The sequence below is a fragment of the Dermacentor variabilis genome, chromosome 7 (assembly GCF_050947875.1).
Source record: "Dermacentor variabilis isolate Ectoservices chromosome 7, ASM5094787v1, whole genome shotgun sequence".
Lineage (NCBI taxonomy): Eukaryota > Metazoa > Arthropoda > Arachnida > Ixodida > Ixodidae > Dermacentor > Dermacentor variabilis.
In genome coordinates this window covers 23,825,174-23,847,600 of record NC_134574.1, presented here as the reverse complement: position 1 = coordinate 23,847,600, position 22,427 = coordinate 23,825,174, and the positions used below count along the sequence as shown (strand labels likewise).

The window sequence follows — 22,427 nt, the reverse complement described above, 5'->3', positions numbered from 1 at the left end:
AACTGGAGACCCGCTCGGCTGGAACGCGTCTTGCTCTTGCCCTTCGCCTTGCCGCCTTTGCCGCGTCCGGACATGCTGGTGCTGTTGATGTGTAGACTGAGTCGGAGACGAAACAAAGACTTACACAGTGGCGATCTGTGAGCGATTTGAGCCGTGCTCGTAGTGCCTTCGCCGCTCTCGCCGCCGCCGGCCCCAAAGGAAAGCGCGAGCGAGCACGAGGGAAAGGGGGAGAAGCCGCGCGGACCAATGGCGCGCGCGACTAAGGCAGGTCGCGTGAACACCACCTCCCCCGTATAAAAAAACCCCGGAGGTGCGAGGGAATTTTCGTATTCCCATCTCGTGAGTTGAGCTATTCGCATCGTGCTCGACATGCCTCCTCAGCCGAGCGGTAAGGCCGTGAAGAAGGCCGGCAAGGCGCAGAAGAACGTGCGCGCCACCGACAAGAAGAAGAAGCGCCGCAGGAAGGAGAGCTTCTCCATCTATATCTACAAGGTGCTGAAGCAGGTGCACCCGGACACTGGAGTCTCCAGCAAGGCCATGTCTATCATGAACAGCTTCGTGAACGACATCTTCGAGCGTATCGCCGCGGAGTCGTCCCGTCTGGCTCACTACAACAAGCGCTCGACCATCACGAGCCGGGAGATCCAGACTGCCATGCGTCTGCTGTTGCCCGGCGAGCTGGCCAAACACTCCCATTCCATACCCATTAAATTTTTACAGGCTAATCTGGCACATTCCCGACAACCCAAATTGTTGTTGTCGGACTTTATCCAGCAGCACCACATTGATTTTATCATCATTTCCGCACCTTATACACGAGGCAACTCTCTTCCGCACCTACCTCACACGCACATCACTTTCGCTTCACCAATCAGTCCCCGTCTTGCTCTTTTAGCTACTAAACATACCTATGATCTCTTCCTAGTCCATTCCGACCCTCTATATGTCATAGTTTCCTGTGTTGCCCCTTCAGTTTCTTTCGTCATCCTCGCCGTTTACGCTCCCCCTCACGAACCCCTGGAACCCCTTTTTGATGCCCTCCAAGCTCACCTGTCCTCTCTTGCTCAACCTTTTCAGGTGATGGCGGGTGATTTTAATGCGAAGCATTTACTGTGGGGCCCTGTGGAAGGCGATATCAGGGGAGCGCTGCTCACACAATTTGCTGCCGCTAACAACTTAAAAGCATTAAATGACCCTCGCTCGCCGCCTACCTTTCAATCCCACCTTGCTGAGAGTTGGATCGATCTTTCCTTTGCATCAGTTCCTCTCGCCGCATGTGGCTACAGCTGGTTCGTCGCCGATTCCGAAACGTTATCTGACCACAAATATATCCTATTTTCCTTTTTCGGCCATACCAGACCCCGCCATAAACGATTAACAAAATCGACTACCTCTCATCTTTTACAGTCACTCGTCACCTCTCCTTGGTTTTCGTTGGTCCAACAGACAACTTTACTATCTCCGAACGCAGTCGATTTGGTTTTGACGAAGTTTTACATTCTCTTCGACAAGCTTCGTCATCTCCATTCTCGCTGGATAAAGCCGCGCCCCTCTCCGACTAATTCATGGTGGACTCCCGACCTCACTATTGAACGCAAACGGATCCGTGCCTTCCGTCGGCGCTTCCAGCGCACCACTCACCCGCTCCTTCGACAGGCATTTAAGGCTCAGTACTATGATGCCCATGCCGAATACAAAATGCACATCGACCAGGCCAAATCTGAAGCCTCCAAATCTATCTGTTCCGACCTTTCCAAACGCAATCCCTTCGACCTTCCTTTCCGCATCTGCTTCGACAAACTTCCCCGTACCAACCAACTCCCCTCCCTTCTTTTACCCGATGGTCGTCCCACATGCAGCGTGCTTGAGTAGGCTCGCTTTCTCCTTAATGCTCATGTGACCCACGACTCTCCCTCCACAGATAATGACGACCACGTGCGCCTGCGTCAAATAACTGCCATGCCTTATTCATCCAAAACTAGTGATCTCCCTTTCACTATTCCAGAAATTCAACATGCTATCAATTCAGGCAACACCAACGCCGCCCCAGGTCTAGACGGACTGACTCTTCCCATGCTAAAGACGATTTTTTACTATCACCCGTCCTTTTTTCTCTTCATTTTTAATCATTGTCTCAATCTCTCCTACTTCCCCACTCATTGGCGCAAAGGACGTGTTATCTTTATGGCTAAACCCAACCGCCCACTCGACTCTCCTTCATCCTACCGCCCTATTGTTATAAATTCTTTGTTTAGTAAAATTCTCGAACGTCTCCTAAATTCCCGGCTCTACTTGTTTCTCCACTCCAATCATTTACTTCATCCGCATCAATTCGGTTTTACACATGGGAAGAGTGCGACCACCGCCTTGTACCGTCTCAGACAAACTCTAAACACCTACAAAGACCGGAAACAACACGCAATTCTCATCTGCTTAGACTTTAAAGGCGCTTTCGATAGCGTTTGGCACCCTGTCGTCCTTCATTTTTTACGCTCGCACAACTGCCCTTCCAATCTGTACCACCTTCTACAATCTTTCTTAGAAAACCGACAGATCATTTTCCGTTCGCAGACTGGTCAGGTGTCTGCTACGCCTACTTTGGGCAGCCCTCAAGGGTCACCACTCAGTCCACTGCTGTGGAACATTGTCATCTACGGATTGCTTGACCTCCCCTTTCCACCGGACGTGGTTGCGCAGGCCTATGCAGATGACACTGTCATAGTGCTCTCTGCAGACAATGGTCGCGCTTTAGAATCCAAGGTAGCTCTTACTCTTAATCTTATCTCGACCTGGGCACAGCGTACGAAACTCACCATTAGTACCGACAAATCTTCCTGTCTATACTTCCCCCATAGCCACTCTGCTTCCTCTTCCCGCACCCGTCTTCCCATAGTTCGTTTTAATGGCTTTCCCCTCAAATTTCAGTCGAACATTAAAATTCTTGGGGTCATCTTTGACACCCACCTAAACTTTAACGCTCATTTAACCAATCTCCGTACAAAAGCAGACCTTCTCTCTTCCCGTCTTCTCCTGTTCGTTCGCATGCATTATTCGATGGCCCCTTCCACTCTCCGTCTCCTCTATAATCAGGTTTTACTTCCGTCCATCACTTATGCTTCTCCCGTCTGGTGGCCAACGTTTCCTACTTCACAGTCTAAAATCAAAATATCCTCTATCCAACGTACCCTTCTGCTCCCAATCAACGCTGCCTTCCGCACGACGCGTACCTCGTCGCTTCAGGTTCTGGCTAACACACCACCGCTCCATATTGAATTAGACCGTCTAAACGCCTACTTCTCTTTATTTGCACTCAAAGCGCTCACATTTTATGGCCCTGACTCCTACCATCCGGCGCTTGTTAACTACCCTATGAACCCTTGGGACTTTCATCCAAGCATGAAATCTCGTTTTACCCATTACCGCCTTCGACTTCAAGATATACCCTCTGTAAACACTATGCCGGCCTATCATCTGTATACCGACGGCTCCTACACTTCCCAGTCTGCAGGAGCCGCTTTCGTACTTTATAGTCCAACAGGCCACATCACCAAAGTTGGAAAATTTAAACTTTTTGGTGCCACTTCATCTTATGCTACCGAAACAGCTGCTTTACTGGAGGCATTAGCCTATATATAGACTTTGCCCCATTTCATCCCTCTACACATCTACACCGATTGCTTGTCCATGCTCACTGCATTGAATACTTTCACGACAACAAATCCCTCTGTCAGGCAAATCAAGCAGCTCCTTCAGTTCATCTCTAACCGGCGACGGGTACCTCTTTTCCATGTACCGGCACACCAGGGCATCGAGGGAAACGAGATGGCGGACTTCCTCGCCAACTCCGCCGCCTCCCATGGCGTTTCTCGAACCCTCCTTGTCGCTCCCTCCTCTATCACATCAAGGATGCGTGCGTATTCCTTCGCCCAGTGGAATGCTCACTGGGCGCGAGAGAATAGCGACACTGCACTCTTTCAATGGATACAAAACGTCAATCGCATTCCCTCTTTCTTTCCACCGAAAAGACCCATTGTCCACCTCACCTCCGCTCATGGCCGCTTCCCTTTCTATTATTTCCGCTTTCACCTTTTATCCCACAGTAACTGTGCCTGTGGTAATCCTTGCACAGATTTGCTTCACTACTTCAATGACTGTCCCCTTACATCTCACATTGCTAATCCCCTTAAAGAGAATCTCCCCTCTACCATTACACCTGATCGTTACCTCTCCTTCCTTACATATCAAAGAAAGCGCGCACTTCTTATTCGTCTATATCGAATCATTTCATCGTTCGCTTTCCCGGACTCCTCCTAATTCTTTCTACCTTTTCCTTCATCGGTTTCCTTTCCCTCTCCTCTTTCCCTGTCTCCACTTTATATCCCTCCCATCTTGCCCTTCTCCTTTCGTCTTATAGTGTCCTTGGTTATGCCAACAAAGGTGGAGCTTGTCTCCGGGGACACTATAGACGGAATGGCTGCTTTCTTCTTTTGGCAGTTTAGCTTCTCTTCCCATCCTTCTCTGTGCCCTAGATACACCTTCTCAACCTGCCTGACATCATTTTCAGCTTTCTTGCAGTTCTTCCGTTGACCTGCTGTCCAGTGGATTCTGCAACCCCACTGCCGCCTGATGTCAAGTCACCCCTACCGGAACTATCCGGTTATGCCAATACTCCTCCAGGCCGGTGCAGTCTGGTCTACCGGAAACTTTGCACCGCTTTTCGGAACGCTGATGGACCTGCTGGCCTCCTTGGACCATGCTCTCTTAAGACGTCCTAGTTCCTTTTCCCCCTATTCCTCCTACTAAATAAAATATTAGACGCAACGAGACCTCACCCGTCCCACGCCGATGCAGCCAAGTCCTCCGGCGTCCTATCCCCTCCTGGTGTGCATAAACATTCTCTGTTGGTTTCCTCGGTTTTTTTTTCTTAATAATTGGCTTTACTTCAAATTACATTTTGGGTTTCTACCCCTCTTCATTTAATTTTGATTGGCTTAAAGCTGCTATACCTTGGTGGTGCGGCTTTCCCTCATTTTTATTTAGGTTATTTTTGTTTTACGAGGGGCTCCAAATACGCCGTGTCCGAGGGCACCAAAGCCGTCACCAAGTACACCAGCTCCAAGTAGGTGACCGAGCGCTCGTCCGCCCAGCCAACACCCATCTCAGAGCCACCCAAAGTGTCTGCATTGGCATTGGGATATAGTGAGAATCTCGACAATTCCGTCCGTTCCCTCTGTTCGACAGTTCCTCGCTTACAAACACCCGGCACGCGCTGTCGCATTCTCATTGCGACAGCGCGTGTGCTGAAAGTTTTGTATCAGAACGCCATGCGCGCAGCACAACAACACACACAAAAAGGGACTCTCACGGGCCTAACGGCCCGTGAGAGTCCCTTTTATATGATATATGCACTTTTATATATCCCTTGTATAGATATATGCACTGCATATATCTCTCAGCTCGTGAAATCCTAATCGACGCCTTGGACTCCCCATAGCCCGTCCTGAGGACTTTCTGTTTCCTAGGGGTTTTGCGGTTTTACTCAAGAGAGCCTTCCCAGCTCTCATTGAGTTCTTTGAGTCGTCGAACCTTGCCACGCTGCCATAAGCCCCGTTTCACGCTTCTTTCTCTCTCTTTTTTTTCTTCTTCACGGCCTTCCGCTCGTCCTCTTTAATCTTTTTTTCTCTTGGCTCCTTTATTCTCCTTACCCTCCCCCGTGCAGTACTGTTGAGGTGACCTCCTAAGCGAGAGACAGCTACGGTACTGCACTCTTCTCTTCTTTTACCATTTCAACGGCACTTGCTACTGCTTCTTTTTTTCAAACACGCGGCGTGCGCGGTCGGACAGCGCGTGTGCTACTGCTTTTGCAGCAGAACCGCACGGAACGCCATGGGGCTCAGCACAACAACACACATAGAGCAAGTATGGGGCGCGTGAGGCGACTCTGCGCGAGCGGCCACGTTTGCCTGCATACACTAATTACCACGGCGCGTGTTTCACACACCGAGGATGATGAGGCGGTCGTTGCTGCACATTTACTTAATTCTGATGCAGCGCAACTTTTAAGAGCAGGCAGCCCTCATCCCTCCTTTTTTTATTTTTACCGTTTTGTTTCTTCTTGTCGTTCGACGCGCTTTTGCGGGCCCTGAGGTGTGCCTCTATGGCTGCTAGAACTAATGCCCTCTCGGCGGCCGCCCGCACGTATGCAGCAGTGCTCCGGACTGAAATTCAGAGCCGCATTGCTGTAGCGGTGGCTGGCGAGCGGGAATGGGTGCGCACGTTCACGAAGCAGCACTGCCTAAGGGGAAATTTTACACAGTTATTACAAATGTAGCAGTAGTAAGTGACTGAAGTGGGAAAAGAAGAGATGCGTGCGCTCTCCGCATGCTGCATAGCTAGCGGTTTCGCGCGCGCCCTGCGTAGCTGCCTGCGTACGGGCGATGGGAGAGTGAGGAGCGGCGCCAACAGTTTCCTCGCTCTCTTCCGTCCCCTAGAATGCTGAATTGGGCTCGCGCGCGCGTCTTAGGCTGATTTCGCTGACGTTATCTACGAGGCTACATGAGCTATCGCGACGAAATTTGACAGTCGTGTAGGCACCAGTCAGCGGTGCCGGCGTGCGAAATTTGAAACGCCTGAGGCGAACAGAGCATGAACGAGCCCTGTTTCGCGACTAGTGATCAAGCGAACAATGTTGGCGTGGCGGTGTTTGAAGCTGTGCGCACGGTGTGCTTTGCGGCAATGACCAGGGTGCACTTGAAAGCGTAGCCGAGCTACCGGTGAATAGAACGAGTAATCATAATTATGAGAACACAATAAACTTGTTCCTGGGGCGCGACACGAGCAGTGGGTGCGTGCAACATAGCACAATAACATTGTTGACACGTTTGTTTTTCTCTTGGCGAGTTGAGCAAAAGAAGAAGGGAGGCGGATTGAACATCAGCCTACGTTGCAGTCAGAAATGCCAAAAAGAAACAACATAAGAAAAAAAAAGAGTAAACTCCGCGATTGTGTTGCGAAACCACTTGTCTTGAACTCAGTGCGTGGCCTAAGCAGGGCTCAGTGCTGCCACCCGCGACTCACTCGCGAAGAGAGGCCGCGCTGCCCGTGAGCCAATCGGCGCGCGTTTCACCTCCTCGCCATTCGGCGCGGCTTCCTCGCTCAGTCGCGGCGCAAGGACGCGACATTCGCTTTCCTGACGCGCTCCGAAGCAGCAGCAACAGCCGAGATGTCTGGACGTGGCAAGGGCGGCAAGGGGCTCGGCAAGGGTGGCGCGAAGCGTCATCGTAAGGTGTTGCGTGACAACATCCAAGGCATCACCAAGCCAGCCATCCGTCGCCTCGCTCGCCGTGGTGGTGTCAACGGGAGTCGCGTCTGAGCTGCGATCGGAGAAGGTTACGCTCCTCCTCGCTCTGACGATTTCGCGTCGACAGCTACCACGTGTTTCGGTATCTTGCATGGTTGCGCCCGCTTAGGAACACGTTGTCGCACCTTTCGCTGCTCACGGCTTTCTTCCCGCGCGCGAGAAGACGCCTCGGCAGCACAATATGGAGTTTCGGCCACCCGGCGAGCCGCCGCCACGTGTCCGCCATCGCCGCCACGGCAGCTTGAGCCGGGTGACACTCGGCCCCGCGACCCTCGATGAGCTCCGGGCAAGGGAGGACCTCGAGCTTCGCGCCACTCGCATGCTGGGCGAGTGGCTACGTATACGGGCCGCCACCTTGGAGGTTCCTGTGGCTTCCCCCCAGCCTACGACTGCAACAGGAAGCATTTCGACACCGGCAGCCGCAGCGGCCACTACAGAGCCTTGCGAGAACGGCCCATGCGTGCAGGACATCCACGCCGAGGTGCCGCTTCCCCCCTCGGACGACGAGGAAATGGACCTGTCCATTTTTCGTAAACGCGCCCGCGAGTCCGAGAGCGAGGATGATGAAGCCACCGGGCCATGCAAGCAGCGGCCGAGCGTCCCCTCCTGCCCGGGAGAGCCGTCGGCGGACGAAGACCATGGCAGCGCCATCTCCCGACACGCGGGGGAAACAGCTACCAACCCCTCCCCTCCGGACGCGCAAGTTGGAGCGCCACCCGAGCCAGCATCACGCGAGCAGACCGCCCCACCTGCGGTACCTGCGGAAAGCTCGAGCGCCACCTCTCGGCATCCCGCCGAGTTGGCCGCCGCATCATTCGAGCCCCCTCCGAGGGAGGGCGCGCCTGACTCCGCCCCCGAGGCGCCGACTACTCCGGGAGGCGGCGCGCGCCCGGCCGCGTCGTCTGCTAGCGAGCCGGCTGCAGACGAAAACACCGCCGCCGCTATGGAGATAACGGACGAAACACCCGCTAGTGCGCCGCAGCAGAACCCTGAACACCCGGCGGCGCGTTTCGTGAAGGGCCTGCCAAGCCAGCCTGCTTCGCGGCCGAAGCGCAAAGGGAAAAAACAGCACAAGCGAAGGAAAAAGCCGGCTGCTGTATCGCCTCCATCCCGCGATACCTCGCACGAATCGCGGCACTCACCCGCTTCACCGGCCAGCCACAGCGTGCCTGCTGCGGCTGCACAGAGGGAGACGCCACCCATCCGCGAGTCAAACGCAGACGGCTTGATCCTTGTACAGTCGAGAGGCGACAGGCGGCGCACGAAAGCCCTGGAGGTTGCTGCACTGCCGGTGGACCCTGCAGTGATCGGCTTCGTGCTGTTCCGTCCTTCGGCACCCGGCGGAGCCTTCCAGGGAACACCGCGCCTCACGCTTGCAGCGGCCCTCTCTTCCCGACCAGGTGTAGCAGCGGTTCGCGTCAATCACAGGCGCAACATCGTGGCCGCTGACACCACTACCCAGGAGTGCTTGGAGGGGCTGCTCAAGCTTACCGAACTGCACGCAATCCCGTGACTGCCCGACTACCGGCCGAGCGCGGCAAGAGTACCGGTTTCCTGCACGGGGTGAGCGGGCTGCCTGCAGACACGGACCTGCTGGGGGCGATCGAGTCGGCCGTTCCTGTGCTGTCGGCCACGTTGGACGGGAGCACCGTCACAATCCGGTTTGCGGGACCGGTCCCCCCCCGAGTACGTACGCCTCTACAAGCTCGGCTTCAGAGTGAGGCCAGCCAGGCCCCGCCCTGTACAGTTCAGCCGCTTCGGTCACGTCCCGGAATCATGCTGGTGGCCGAGCGACTGCATATCCTGCGGCAAAAGCCATGCAGCGAGCGACTCCTGCGAGACCATCTGCTGCAGGAGCTGCGGGGGCCCCCACAGGGCAGACACTCCTGCCTGCTCCAAATGGCAGGAAGAAAGGAGGGTGGCCACGATCATGGCTACTTCCACCGCAGCACTGTCGAGGCGCGCCGTGAGGGCAGCCGTCCGGGAGGAGAAGCAGCAGGAGTCCTCAACGCTGGTACGATCATATGCCAGTGCGCTGAAGGGCCCCAGCACCGCAGCAACACCTCCAGTACCAGCCCCTCGTGCGTCCCGCCGCCGGGAGACGCGGGACCCCGCTGCACCACCTGGCCAGCCTACCGTGGATCAGCTGGTAGCGAACCTGCTACTCACCATGCAAGCAGTGAGCACCATGCTGCCAGCTGACCACCCGCTCCGATACATCGGCCTGCAGGCAGTGGCTTCCCAGCAGCCACCAAACCAACATGGCCAGTCGCACTGCTAAGGGTCGGCCGCGCATCCTGCAGTGGAATTGCAACCACCTGCTGCGCAGACACGCTGAACTGGTCGCCCAGCTGCCTCTGCACGACTACGATGTCCTCGCCTTTCAGGAAACGTATGTGCGTGCAGAGGAGGTTCCACTGCCGGGCTACATCGGCTACAGCAGTGCGACTGAGTGCGCCTTGGCAGAGTGTACATCGGCGCCCTGTTGCGACAGCAGTCACCCCCACGAGCGTCCCCGTGTCGCCATGTACATTCGCGCCGCTCTCCCGCAGATACTGATCGACACGACCCATCTGTGTAGCTCTGTGGTGGAGTGCGTGGCCGCTACTGTGCGCGTTCAGGGCACCGACACCTCCGTGGCATCCTTGTATATTCGCCCCGATCGCGTCGACCGCCGCCAACAGCGCGACTCCGCTTTTCTCGCGCGCCTGACCGCATCGCTCACGGCGGACTGTGTTGTGTGCGGCGACTTCAATGCTCACCATCGCGGCTGCGGGAGTGCTACGTCTGATCAGCGGGGAAGGGCTCTCTTCGGTGCCGCGTCATCACTGGGCCTCTCCATTATAAACAACGGGAAGCCCACATTCGTGCGCCGCAGTGGGATAACATCAGCGATCGATCTGGCAATTGTCTCGGAGCGCTGCTCATACGTGTGGCAGCGCGCTCCCGACACTGCAGGATCGGATCATTACCCTATCACTCTGGCTCCCACCTCTCCCAGCCGCGGTGTCACTCGTGTGTGCGTGGTTGTTCGGTGGTCGGTATACCGTGATTTGTGCCGCGAGTAGTCGCGCGACACCGATTTCTTCGGGCACGTCGCGGTGTGCGAGACGGGCATCGACGCGTGTGGTGGTCCCTGCCGGTTCTCCCTGCCCGGACATCAAACTGCTGAACCTTCGCGCCGCCCGCCGCCGCGCTCAGCGCCGTGCCATACGCTCGGGAGACGCGTCCGACTGGACTGTATACAACAGACTGGACGCAGTGTGTCGACGACACGCGAAGCCGCTGCGACGCCGCAGCTGGCCACGGCTCTGCTCATCACTTGCTGACCCGCGCAACCAGCACCGAGGCTGGCGCGTCATGCGCGCGCTCGTCAACCCGAAATCCCCGCGCTGGCCAGTCCTCGCTGTCGCTGTTGCGCGCGGCATCACCGAGATGGCGCTCGCGGAGCTTCTCGCCGACTGTTTCGCTACTGTCGCCGTCTCCAGTTCGCCTGGCGTCCCAGCGGTTGCATTGCGGGCGCTCTACACGGCTGTGTTCGTGAGAGGGGAAGATCGCGCGCATACCGCGAGGGCGATTGACAGCCTGTGCCGTGACGACTTTACCTTTCACGAGCAGCAGCGCGTCCTGCGCCGCAGCGCACCCGGAGCAGATGGAGTCACACACCAAATGCTGAGAGACCTGGACGACGACCACCGCCGGCATCTCCTGGACGCCTACAACGCCGTCTTCCGCGAGGGCTGCCTGCCGGACCCTTGGCGCTGTGCTGTCGTCGTTCCGGTACTGAAGCGCGGCAAGCCTGCACGTGACCTCTCCTCCTACCGGCCTGTCTCGCTGACGTCGGTGCCGGGAAAAACCATGGAGACGATGGCGCTGTCGAGGCTGCAGTGGATCGCGCGTGCCCGCGGTGCCCTACCGCCTGAGCAGTGCGGCTTCCGTGCACACAGATCTACTGGCGACTGCATAGCTGTGATTGTCGGCACGCTGGAGCAGGCCCGGCGCGCGGGCGCAGCTGCCTTCCTCCTCCTCCTCGACGTGCGCAGCGCTTTCGACTCGCTCCCACACGAGTCGATCATCTCAGCTGTTGAGGCCCTCGGCGTGGTCGGCAACCTACTTGCATACGTCAAGGCTTTCCTCTCTGACAGGACGTTCGCCGTTCGCGTTGGCCGCGCAACCAGCTCGCCACGACCAGTGACCACCGGCGTGCCTCAGGGCAGTGTGTTGAGCCCTTTTCTGTTCAACCTCGCCCTCGCTCCCATCATTGAGTGCTTGCCGAAAGCTGGTCGCTTCCCTGTGCGTGCTGTTGTCTACGCGGACGACGTCGCCCTCTACGTGCGGGGGCCGAGGACTGCTATTGCCGAAATGCGCCGCGAGCTGCAGGAAGCCCTCGACTCCGTCGCCGGCTTCCTACGTGCCATTGGCCTGCAGCTGTCGTCGACCAAGAGCGAGGCATTCATGGTGCACCCTCACGCTGCCACACGCCGCCACACCGGCCGCGTGCTCGTCGATGGTGTCCCACTGAGTTGGCAGCCGACGGTGCGATACCTCGGACTTGCCATTGACCACCGGCTCACTTGGCTTCCGGCTGTGCGGCGCCTGCGTGCTGAAACACTGCGTGTTGAGCGCGCGATACGCCGCCTCCTCGCGCGCGGAGACGGCAGCCCCCCATCGTTCGCGGTCCGTATGTACAGTGCGCTGGCGCTCTCGCGGGTGTTTTACGCGTTGCCGCTGTGTAGTGTGCGCGATTCACAGTGGCGCAACATCGACGGTGATCACTGCAGAGTGCTACCCATGTGACATGGCCTGCAGCGAGCATCACGAGTGGCGGAGACCCTTGCGGAAACCGGCGCGTGGCCTCCCTCTTTGACGGCCGATCTCCGCGCGCTCGGCCACATCGAGCGCCTCTCCAGTGCCCCCAATGCCAGCCCCATCGTCTCACTACTTCGGCAGCTACCTGCATCCCGCGTGGGCAAGATGCTCGAGCTGTTCGAGGCAATTGTGGCTGACCCGCCGGCTCCAGCACCAGACTGGCCGCCACCGAGTCTCGCCATGCCCCTGGACGTGTGTCTCGAACTGCCAGGCGTCCGCTCCAAGCACCGCACGCCTCTCTGCGCCATCATGCAGGTGGCTGCAGCGAGGATAGAGGACGATGAGGCAGGGAGAGCGCACCTGTACACGGACGGCTCGGTACTCGAGGACGGCTCCGCGGCTGCTGCTTGCATCGCCCCGAGCCTCGCCATCGAAAGCAAGTGTCGCCTGCCCTGTCGAGCCAACTCAACCACCGCTGAGCTCGTGGGACTACACCTGGCTGCAGACGTGCTCGAGCAAGCGCCACACATCGCTCGCGCGGCGATCCTCACAGACTCGAGGCCCGCGCTGCAGCAGCTGTTACTAGAGAATCGTGCCCCACTGCTCGCCCAGCGTGTTGCGTGCAGACTCCACGCTTTGCAGCAATGGGGACTGGATCTGCACCTGCAATGGGTGCCCTCGCATGTTGGCGTCGCCGGGAATGAGGCCGTCGACAAGCTCGCACGACGCGCACACGATAACAACACGCCGATCACGCAGCGGGTCAGCTCGTTCGACACCGCGCCGCTCAGGATCCGCCGAGAGCTCGCGCTCCGCCATCCTGACGGCCGGGTTGAGCGGGGGCGCCCGCCACGCGATCTCCCGGAGGCCGGTTTCACCAGGCGCGAGCGCGCCTTCCTCCTCGCCCTGCGGACCGGATCCGTGTGGCCCGCCGAGAGGAGGCATCGCTTGCAACGAGCGCCCTCTCCCCTTTGCCAGGACTGCGGCGCGACGGAAACGTTGCAACACTTGCTATGTGAGTGCCCTGCTCTCTCGCCGGCGCGATCGGCGCTTACACAAGTGTACCGTGCGCGGAACTTACCGAACCAGCTGCCACTCCAACTGCGTTTCCTTTTGCTTCGCCAGCTGAGCCGCCGCAAGTGTGCGACTCAGCCATAGATGAGGACGAGCTTTTTTCGGCATTAAAGTCTATGAAGCGTAATCGCAGTCCGGGATCCGATGGTCTGACAGTCGAATTTTATGTTAAATTTTGGACACTGTTAGGGAAGCCATTCACATCACTGGTGAACCGGCTACTCAGTGAAGGGACTTTGTCAGCGTCTCAACGAGAGGGGTTAATCACTCTCCTTTGTAAGGACGAGTCGAGGAGCTCCGATCTGAGAGCATGGCGTCCAATCACACTTCTGAACTGCGATTATAAGCTCATAGCAAAGTGCCTGTGTATGCGACTCACGCCAGTGCTCAGCACTGTTTTGGGTCCATACCAGGCATGTTGTGTCCAGGGGCGCTCTACTCAGCTTCACGGTATAGCACTAAGGGACCTTCTCCTGTGGGCAAATACCAGGAAACTTCCAGGTATTCTTTGCTCCTTCGATCAGGAGAAGGCTTTCGATATCATTAGCCATAGGTACCTTTTCCGTGTTTTGGAAGAGGCTGGTTTTAGTGTGGGTTTTAGACTGATGATCCAAGCTTTGTATTCTCGACCGATTTCTGCTGTTCTCATACGAGACCGCCTCTCGGAGGCGTTCATTGTGGGACGTGGTGTGCAACAGGGGGACCCGCTCTCACCTGCCCTCTACGTACTCGCTTTTGAACCGCTTCTGCAGAGGTTGTCTTGTGACAGCAGAATTGGCAGGTTCCTACTTCCACCAGGTTCCCCCCCGGTTGCACTCTTTGCCTATGCAGACGACTTGTCCATTGTCGTCCCGGACGAAGCATCAGCTTGCGACGTCCTGGAGGTCATGGACAGTTACTGCGGGGCGAGCGGTGCAAGGTTGAATAGGTCGAAAAGTGCAGCAATGTACTTGAACTCCACTCCTTCCAGTCCGCAGCCCGTTCATGGTCTCCCCGTGAAAACGCGGCTGCGGATTCTAGGCTTCCAGTTCGAACCAGATGGTCTCTCTCCCGAAAACTGGCAACAGGCTAAGGAGAAGCTTGAAGCCAGGGTTCAGGAATTCAGCGCGTTGTCATGCCCTTTGACTGCTCGAGCGACAATCCTTCGCTCACTTCTGTTTTCCTTTCTGACGTATGTGGCGTGTGTGTCTCCTATTCCAACCCGAACCAAGCTTATCTTGGAGAGGGTCTTGTTTCGCTTCCTCTGGAAGGGTACAACTGGTTGTGTAGCTAGGCGGGTGCTCAAGTTGCCCAGGGACAAGGGAGGACTCGGAATTCCCGACCTGGGCATCGTGGCTACTGCACTACACGTCAGGTGGACCCAGGTCGCTCTTAACTCGGATATGCTCCTAACTCGAAGCTTAACTTCCTTCTTTCTTAGCACCCGACTCCGCTTGTTCTCGCAGAGCACATTTTCCCACTGTGTTCCTCGTTCAGGTACCCCATCCACCATTTATGCGGCGGCTGCCAACTCTTTGGTAAGCCTCCGCAAGGTTCACCCAGGCATCGACGTAGTTTCAGCTCCACTCCAAGAGTTAGTGGATATCCTCACCCCAGGACTCCCCCCACATTGCCAAAGGTACGACCTGTCGATTCACAGGCCAAACTGGAAGCTCATTACGGCCGGTTTCCTCGACGCCAGGCGAGCCACCTTTATGTACCGCCTGGCGCGAGGGTGCCTGCCGTTGAGCTACAGGCCCTTCACAGCCATCCCGGCTCGTGGAGTGTGTCCTTTCTGTGGCGCTCGTGAGGACTCAGTTCATATCTTTACGCAGTGTTTGCTTCCTGCAGCTCTTCTCCAAAGAGTTGCTAGTCTATTTAGGCTCCCAGGCGTTCCTTATGAGACAGTCCGATTTTTGCACCCTTTGCCCAATCAGGCGATCAACCAGTTCGTGCTTCTCCTCGCCGAGTGCTCATACCAAGTTTGGCTGGCACGCTGCGATGCAATTTTCGGGGGTCGGGCACCGGGCCTTCACGAAGTGCTTGCGAAAGCACGGAAGGAGGTCTGGTTCCACCTCACCCGGGAGCGGCACCGCTTGGGCGAGAAGAAGTTTCTCGAAGTGTGGGCTCGTCCTGCCGTGATTTTTGACGAGTCAGGTGGAAAGCTATCCATTAAGTTATGATGCATGCTCCAAAGGTCGCACGACTCGGCCGTGTGCGCCAGTCGATCTACGGGGTTTTGTTTGGCTCAGTGGAACCCAGAGCTGGAACCGGTGGTGGTGCACCCTCAAGTGGTCGCGCTGCTCCGCGGACGGCTTTGGTGGTCTCCATGGTTGTATGCCTTGACCTCTTTTGCGTCAGGGCAGTCCGAGGGTCAGTCAGGCTTGTGCCCTGCAAGACCGACATGGCTGTTTGTGTGTTGAGTGCAGTCCCTCAGTTGGACTGCACCACAACAGCCCCCTTGTCCGGGAAGGACCGTTGGCCCGAACCAAGTCCCCCCACCCAGTCAGCCCGGGTTGTGGGGGAGTACCGGGGTCAATGTATCGAATGATGCTGGGTTGATGAGTACATGAAAGCTCTGGGACGCGGCGCCTCTGGTTGCCAAGTCCTCTTCCCATCTGACAACGGTACCGTGTGCTACGCTGGACGACCTGCTGCATCCCTCGGGCTGCATTTCGCAACACAGGCGCCTTTTCCGTGCGCTCTTGGCCTTCGCCGAGGACGCGGCGCTTCAAAGCCGCCTCTAAACATGCGCCACCCACGGCCTTACCGCTGCGGCTGTCGCCGCCGCGTTTTAGAGCGCAGCTCTTTGGCGTCCGTTCCTGGGTTTCGCGTCGTTGTCGGCGTTGTCGTCGGCCTCGTAACCAGCTCCGCCCCCCTTCCATCCCCCCAGCGCTAGCAGCGACCGACTGATACCGCTGGATGCCGCTAGAGAGTCAAGATAACGTGACTGCATAGAACACCATCGCCGCCATACAGAAAGAGGAGGAAAGGGTCCCCCCCCCTGTTGTGTGGCGGATAGGGTGCTCTTCAGTTGCCGACGCGCCGGTTATTTCACGTAGGCCCCGGCACGTCGACGAATTCGTGACCACCTTCCCACGGCTAGACCTGGTTCTTAGCGCTGCGGAAGCGAGGGTATCATATTGTTTGTGTCGGCATCGGCGGCGTTGTCCCTGAAACCAACTCCGCAGCTGGGGTTGACTCACTATCGGCGTCAGCGGCATCAGTCAGTCGCTGCTATCTCTTCCCTCCTCCCTTTATCGTGTTGTCTGCTTGCTGCGCGCGCTTCTGCCCCCATCGTTTGCCGCTGGGTGTACACGCCGCCCCCCTCCCCCCTCTTCCTGCGAGTCTCCGGTTGTCAAAGCGCCGGCTCGAACTTAATTTCTTTCTTCGCTCCTCCTCCAATGCAACCCCTGTGCGGTGGCAATCAGAGAGCCAGATCGGTGGCGGCGGATCTGTATATGTGCACCGCCCGAGCCGAAATTGCCGCTGCCGTTCGCCACTGCGAAATTATCTGCCAGTTCTTTCTGAGCCATGAGCGAGACGACCGATGGAAGTCCTCCGTCTGCTGCTGCTAAACGAGCTGCCAGAGCAGAGGCCCAGCGCCGTCGCCGTCAGAATCCAGATGTGCGTGCCGCCGAAGCAGAAGCTTACCTAGTGGAGTCTTTGTTAAAGGAATACGTGTGAAAAATAAAAAATAAGTTCTGTGATAGCGCATACATGTGTTGCTCGATTGCTTTGCCTCAATCTATCGAAAAGGTGAAACAGCTTATTTGCTGCGCTCAAATTTCGCATTAGGAAGTAACGTAATCGTCGGTAATTTTTTTATTTCTTTCTCACTCATCTTTTAATTCCCGTTTTCCCCCTGTGCAGCGCGGTTGAGGTGTCCTCTGCGGAGAGATAGTTACTGCGCTGCACTTAATCCCATATTTTCAATTCTACTTCTTTAGAATCTCTTTATCCGCGGTCGCGTGAACACCACCCTGCCGCGATAAAAACGCGGCGCGCGCGACCGGTCGCGCGTATTCCGATCTCGTTTGCTCGGCTACTGACAAAAGCACTGCGATGCCTCCCCAGCCCAGCGGTAAGGCCGTGAAGAAGGCCGGCAAGGCGCAGAAGAACGTGCGCGCCACGGACAAGAAGAAGCGCCGTAGGAAGGAGAGCTTCTCCATCTATATCTACAAGGTGCTGAAGCAGGTGCACCCGGACACTGGAGTCTCCAGCAAGGCCATGTCTATCATGAACAGCTTCGTGAACGACATCTTCGAGCGTATCGCCGCGGAGTCGTCCCGTCTGGCTCACTACAACAAGCGCTCGACCATCACGAGCCGGGAGATCCAGACTGCCGTGCGTCTGCTGTTGCCCGGCGAGCTGGCCAAACACGCCGTGTCCGAGGGCACCAAAGCCGTCACCAAGTACACCAGCTCCAAGTAGGCGACCGAGCGCTCGTCCGCGCAGCCAACACCCAACGGCTCTTCTCAGAGCCACCCAAAGTGTCTGCATTGGCATTGGGATGTAGTGAGAATCTCGACAATTCCGTCCGTTCCCTCTGTTCCACGCTTCCTCGTTTACACACACCCGGCGCGCGCTGTCGCATTTTCATTGCGACAGCGCGTGTGCTGAAAGTTTTGTATCAGAACGCCATGCGCGCAGCACAACAACACACACAAAAAGGGACTCTCACGGGCCTAACGGCCCGTGAGAGTCCCTTTTATATGATATATGCACTTTTATATATCCCTTGTATAGATATATGCACTGCATATATCTCTCAGCTCGTGAAATCCTAATCGACGCCTTGGACTCCCCATAGCCCGTCCTAAGGAGTTTCTGTCTCCTAGGGGTTTTGCGGTTTTACTCAAAAGAGCCTTCCCAGCTCTCATTGAGTTCTTTTGAGTCGTCGAACCTCTCCACGCTGCCATAGGCCCCGTTTCACGCTTCTCTCTTTCTCTTATTATTATTATTTTTTTTCTTCACGGCCTTTCGCTCGTCCTCTTTAATCTTTGTTTCTCTTGGCTCCTTTATTCTCCTTACCCTCCCCCGTGCAGTACTGTTGAGGTGACCTCCTAAGCGAGAGACAGCTACGGTACTGCACTCTTCTCTTCTTTTACCATTTCAACGGCACTTGCTACTGCTTCTTTTTTTCAAACACGCGGCGTGCGCGGTCGGACAGCGCGTGTGCTACTGCTTTTGCAGCAGAACCGCACGGAACGCCATGGGGCTCAGCACAACAACACACACAGAGCAAGTATGGGGCGCGTGAGGCGACTCTGCGCGAGCGGCCACGTTTGCCTGCATACACTAATTACCACGGCGCGTGTTTCACACACCGAGGATGATGAGGCGGTCGTTGCTGCACATTTACTTAATTCTGATGCAGCGCAACTTTTAAGAGCAGGCAGCCCTCATCCCTCCTTTTTTTATTTTTACCGTTTTGTTTCTTCTTGTCGTTCGACGCGCTTTTGCGGGCCCTGAGGTGTGCCTCTATGGCTGCTAGAACTAATGCCCTCTCGGCGGCCGCCCGCACGTATGCAGCAGTGCTCCGGACTGAAATTCAGAGCCGCATTGCTGTAGCGGTGGCTGGCGAGCGGGAATGGGTGCGCACGTTCACGAAGCAGCACTGCCTAAGGGGAAATTTTACACTGTTATTACAAATGTAGCAGTAGTAAGTGACTTTGAAGTGGGAAAAGAAGAGATACGCGCGCTCTCCGCATGCTGCATAGCTAGCGGTTTCGCGCGCGCCCTGCGTAGCTGCCTGCGTACGGGCGATGGGAGAGTGAGGAGCGGCGCCAACAGTTTCCTCGCTCTCTTCCGTCCCCTAGAATGCTGAATTGGGCTCGCGCGCGCGTCTTAGGCTGATTTCGCTGACGTTATCTACGAGGCTACATAAGCTATCGCGACGAAATTTGACGGTCGTGTAGGCACCAGTCAGCGGTGCCGGCGTGCGAAATTTGAAACGCCTGAGGCGAACAGAGCATGAACGCGCCCTGTTTCGCGACTAGTGATCAAGTGAACGATGTTGGCGTGGCGGTGTTTGAAGCTGTGCGCACGGTGTGCTTTGCGGCAATGACCAGGGTGCACTTGAAAGCGTAGCCGAGCTACCGGTGAATAGAACAAGTAATCATAATTATGAGAACACAATAAACTTGTTCCTGGGGCGCGACACGAGCAGTGGGTGCGTGCAACATAGCACAATAACATTGTTGACACGTTTGTTTTTCTCTTGGCGAGTTGAGCAAAAGAAGAAGGGAGGCGGGTTGAACATCAGCCTACGTTGCAGTCAGAAATGCCAAAAAGAAACAACATAAGAAAAAAAAAGAGTAAACTCCGCGATTGTGTTGCGAAACCACTTGTCTTGAACTCAGTGCGTGGCCTAAGCAGGGCTCAGTGCTGCCACCCGCGACTCACTCGCGAAGAGAGGCCGCGCTGCCCGTGAGCCAATCGGCGCGCGTTTCACCTCCTCGCCATTCGGCGCGGCTTCCTCGCTCAGTCGCGGCGCAAGGACGCGACATTCACTTTCCTGACTCGCTCCGAAGCAGCAGCAACAGCCGAGATGTCTGGACGTGGCAAGGGCGGCAAGGGGCTCGGCAAGGGTGGCGCGAAGCATCATCGTAAGGTGTTGCGTGACAACATCCAAGGCATCACCAAGCCAGCCATCCGTCGCCTCGCTCGCCGTGGTGGTGTCAACGGGAGTCGCGTCTGAGCTGCGATCGGAGAAGGTTACGCTCCTCCTCGCTCTGACGATTTCGCGTCGACAGCTACCACGTGTTTCGGTATCTTGCATGGTTGCGCCCGCTTAGGAACACGTTGTCGCACCTTTCGCTGCTCACGGCTTTCTTCCCGCGCGCGAGAAGACGCCTCGGCAGCACAATATGGAGTTTCGGCCACCCGGCGAGCCGCCGCCACGTGTCCGCCATCGCCGCCACGGCAGCTTGAGCCGGGTGACACTCGGCCCCGCGACCCTCGATGAGCTCCGGGCAAGGGAGGACCTCGAGCTTCGCGCCACTCGCATGCTGGGCGAGTGGCTACGTATACGGGCCGCCACCTTGGAGGTTCCTGTGGCTTCCCCCCAGCCTACGACTGCAATAGGAAGCATTTCGACACCGGCAGCCGCAGCGGCCACTACAGAGCCTTGCGAGAACGGCCCATGCGTGCAGGACATCCACGCCGAGGTGCCGCTTCCCCCCTCGGACGACGAGGAAATGGACCTGTCCATTTTTCGTAAACGCGCCCGCGAGTCCGAGAGCGAGGATGATGAAGCCACCGGGCCATGCAAGCAGCGGCCGAGCGTCCCCTCCTGCCCGGGAGAGCCGTCGGCGGACGAAGACCATGGCAGCGCCATCTCCCGACACGCGGGGAAAACAGCTACCAACCCCTCCCCTCCGGACGCGCAAGTTGGAGGGCCACCCGAGCCAGCATCACGCGAGCAGACCGCCCCACCTGCGGTACCTGCGGAAAGTTCGAGCGCCACCTCTCGGCATCCCGCCGAGTTGGCCGCCGCATCATTCGAGCCCCCTCCGAGGGAGGGCGCGCCTGACTCCGCCCCCGAGGCGCCGACTACTCCGGGAGGCGGCGCGCGCCCGGCCGCGTCGTCTGCTAGCGAGCCGGCTGCAGACGAAAACACCGCCGCCGCTATGGAGATAACGGACGAAACACCCGCTAGTCTAGCTTCTGCGGGCGCGTCCCGCATGGCGTGACCACCGTTGAACTGACTAAATTTCTGACGTCGATGTTCACAAAGAGTGAATTAGGAGGTGTGCAAGACTTCACAGCAGGAAAGTATGAAATGTTCCTGAAGACACGCGCGGCGGTCGAGAGGTTTTTAACCAATCCTGTGGTCGTGATTCGGGACACAGCAGTCCAGTTTGAGTACAGAGGAACGAGAGCAAAGCTTGTGCGAGTCATTGGTTACTTTGCCGAGCATCAAGATGTGGAACTGTCGAAGGCGTTTGAGAAGTACGGGAAGGTCCTGAGTGTCACTCGCGAGAGTGTACCAGGCTTTCCATCAGTTACGACCGGCATACGCCGCGTCAAGTTTGAAATACGACCCCAGTACCAAACTTCCTGGAGGTTATCGACACCACTGTTCAATGTGAATTTGAAGGGGTCGTGCGAGTGTGTAGGCGCTGTGGCGGCGAAGGCCATTTTGGCGCCGCCTGCGACACTCCGCAATGCGAGAGGTGCGGAATGTACGGCCACGTGGACTGCAATGACCCCTGTCCCAAATGCGGAGACCATGCGGTCAGCGAATGCACCAAACGCACCTTTCCTGCCGTGACTAGCCAGGGGCTTGAAGCAGACAAAGAAAATGCTGTCGTGGCCGACTACTGGGAACCAACTGCACTTGGGTTGTCCCCCCTCTCGGCCCCTCAAGCTGCTGACAAAGAAGCCCAGCCGAACAACACCCCACCTGCCCCAAGGGAGCCTAGGGACCTCACCTGCAACAAAGAAGAGGAGGTCAAGGACCATGTTGACGAACCGGCTAGTTCGCCCCCAGACAATGCGACACCCATGTTAGAAGTGGCAAAAGTCGCGGGGGAACCAAAAAAGACAGCAAGCAAAAGAAAGCGAAAGAGCAAAAAGAATACCCCAACTGCCACCCCTACCAAGGAAGGAGCAGGGTCGGGAAATGAAAGCCCGAGCTCCAAAAGTTCGAGCGATAAGCCGCACTACAAACGGCAAATCCGCGCAAGTAGCAGTGACGAATGCAACTTAGAAAGCGACACAGAAAGCGTTGTAGAGATGCCAAAAGCAAAATCCCTATGCGAATTCTGCCACCTCAGCAGCTGTGATTGTTCTATAATGTCTGACAACGCCTACTCGTCGTCTAGCGAGGGCTTGCCCGCGGCCGTTGCCTCCCCTTCGGGGAAGACTGCCTTCTAAACTTTAATTTAGGCGCACCTTCCCCCGTCCTTCCAAGATGGCTCTTTCGCTCAAGATAGCTTCTCTCAACTGCCGTGGTTTGACGAGAGCAGCTAAACAAGCGGAAGTAATACAATTGGCACGCAGTTGAAAATCGATATACTGGCACTTCAAGAAACGTACATTCACCACATCGATCAGATGAGGCAATTCGACTTAAAATTCGACACAAAATCGTACTGGAATTTTGGAAGGAAGGGCTCGGCTGGTGTCGCAATTGTTTTTCTTAGAGAATTAAATTTAAAAGTACTTCGTTATGAAAGGGATAACGCGGGTCGCACGC

General features: G+C 56.7%; 1 protein-coding gene across 1 annotated transcript; it reads left to right on the top strand.

Moving 5' to 3' along the window:
* Positions 1–10,795: 10,795 nt before the first annotated feature.
* LOC142588572 (uncharacterized) lies at positions 10,796–20,919 on the top strand. Its single transcript, XM_075700410.1, has 3 exons — positions 10,796–12,037; positions 12,170–13,090; positions 20,380–20,919. Exons 1-3 carry the CDS (start codon positions 10,796–10,798, stop codon positions 20,917–20,919), a joined length of 2,703 nt encoding a protein of 900 aa, XP_075556525.1.
* The last annotated feature ends 1,508 nt before the right edge of the window (positions 20,920–22,427 follow it).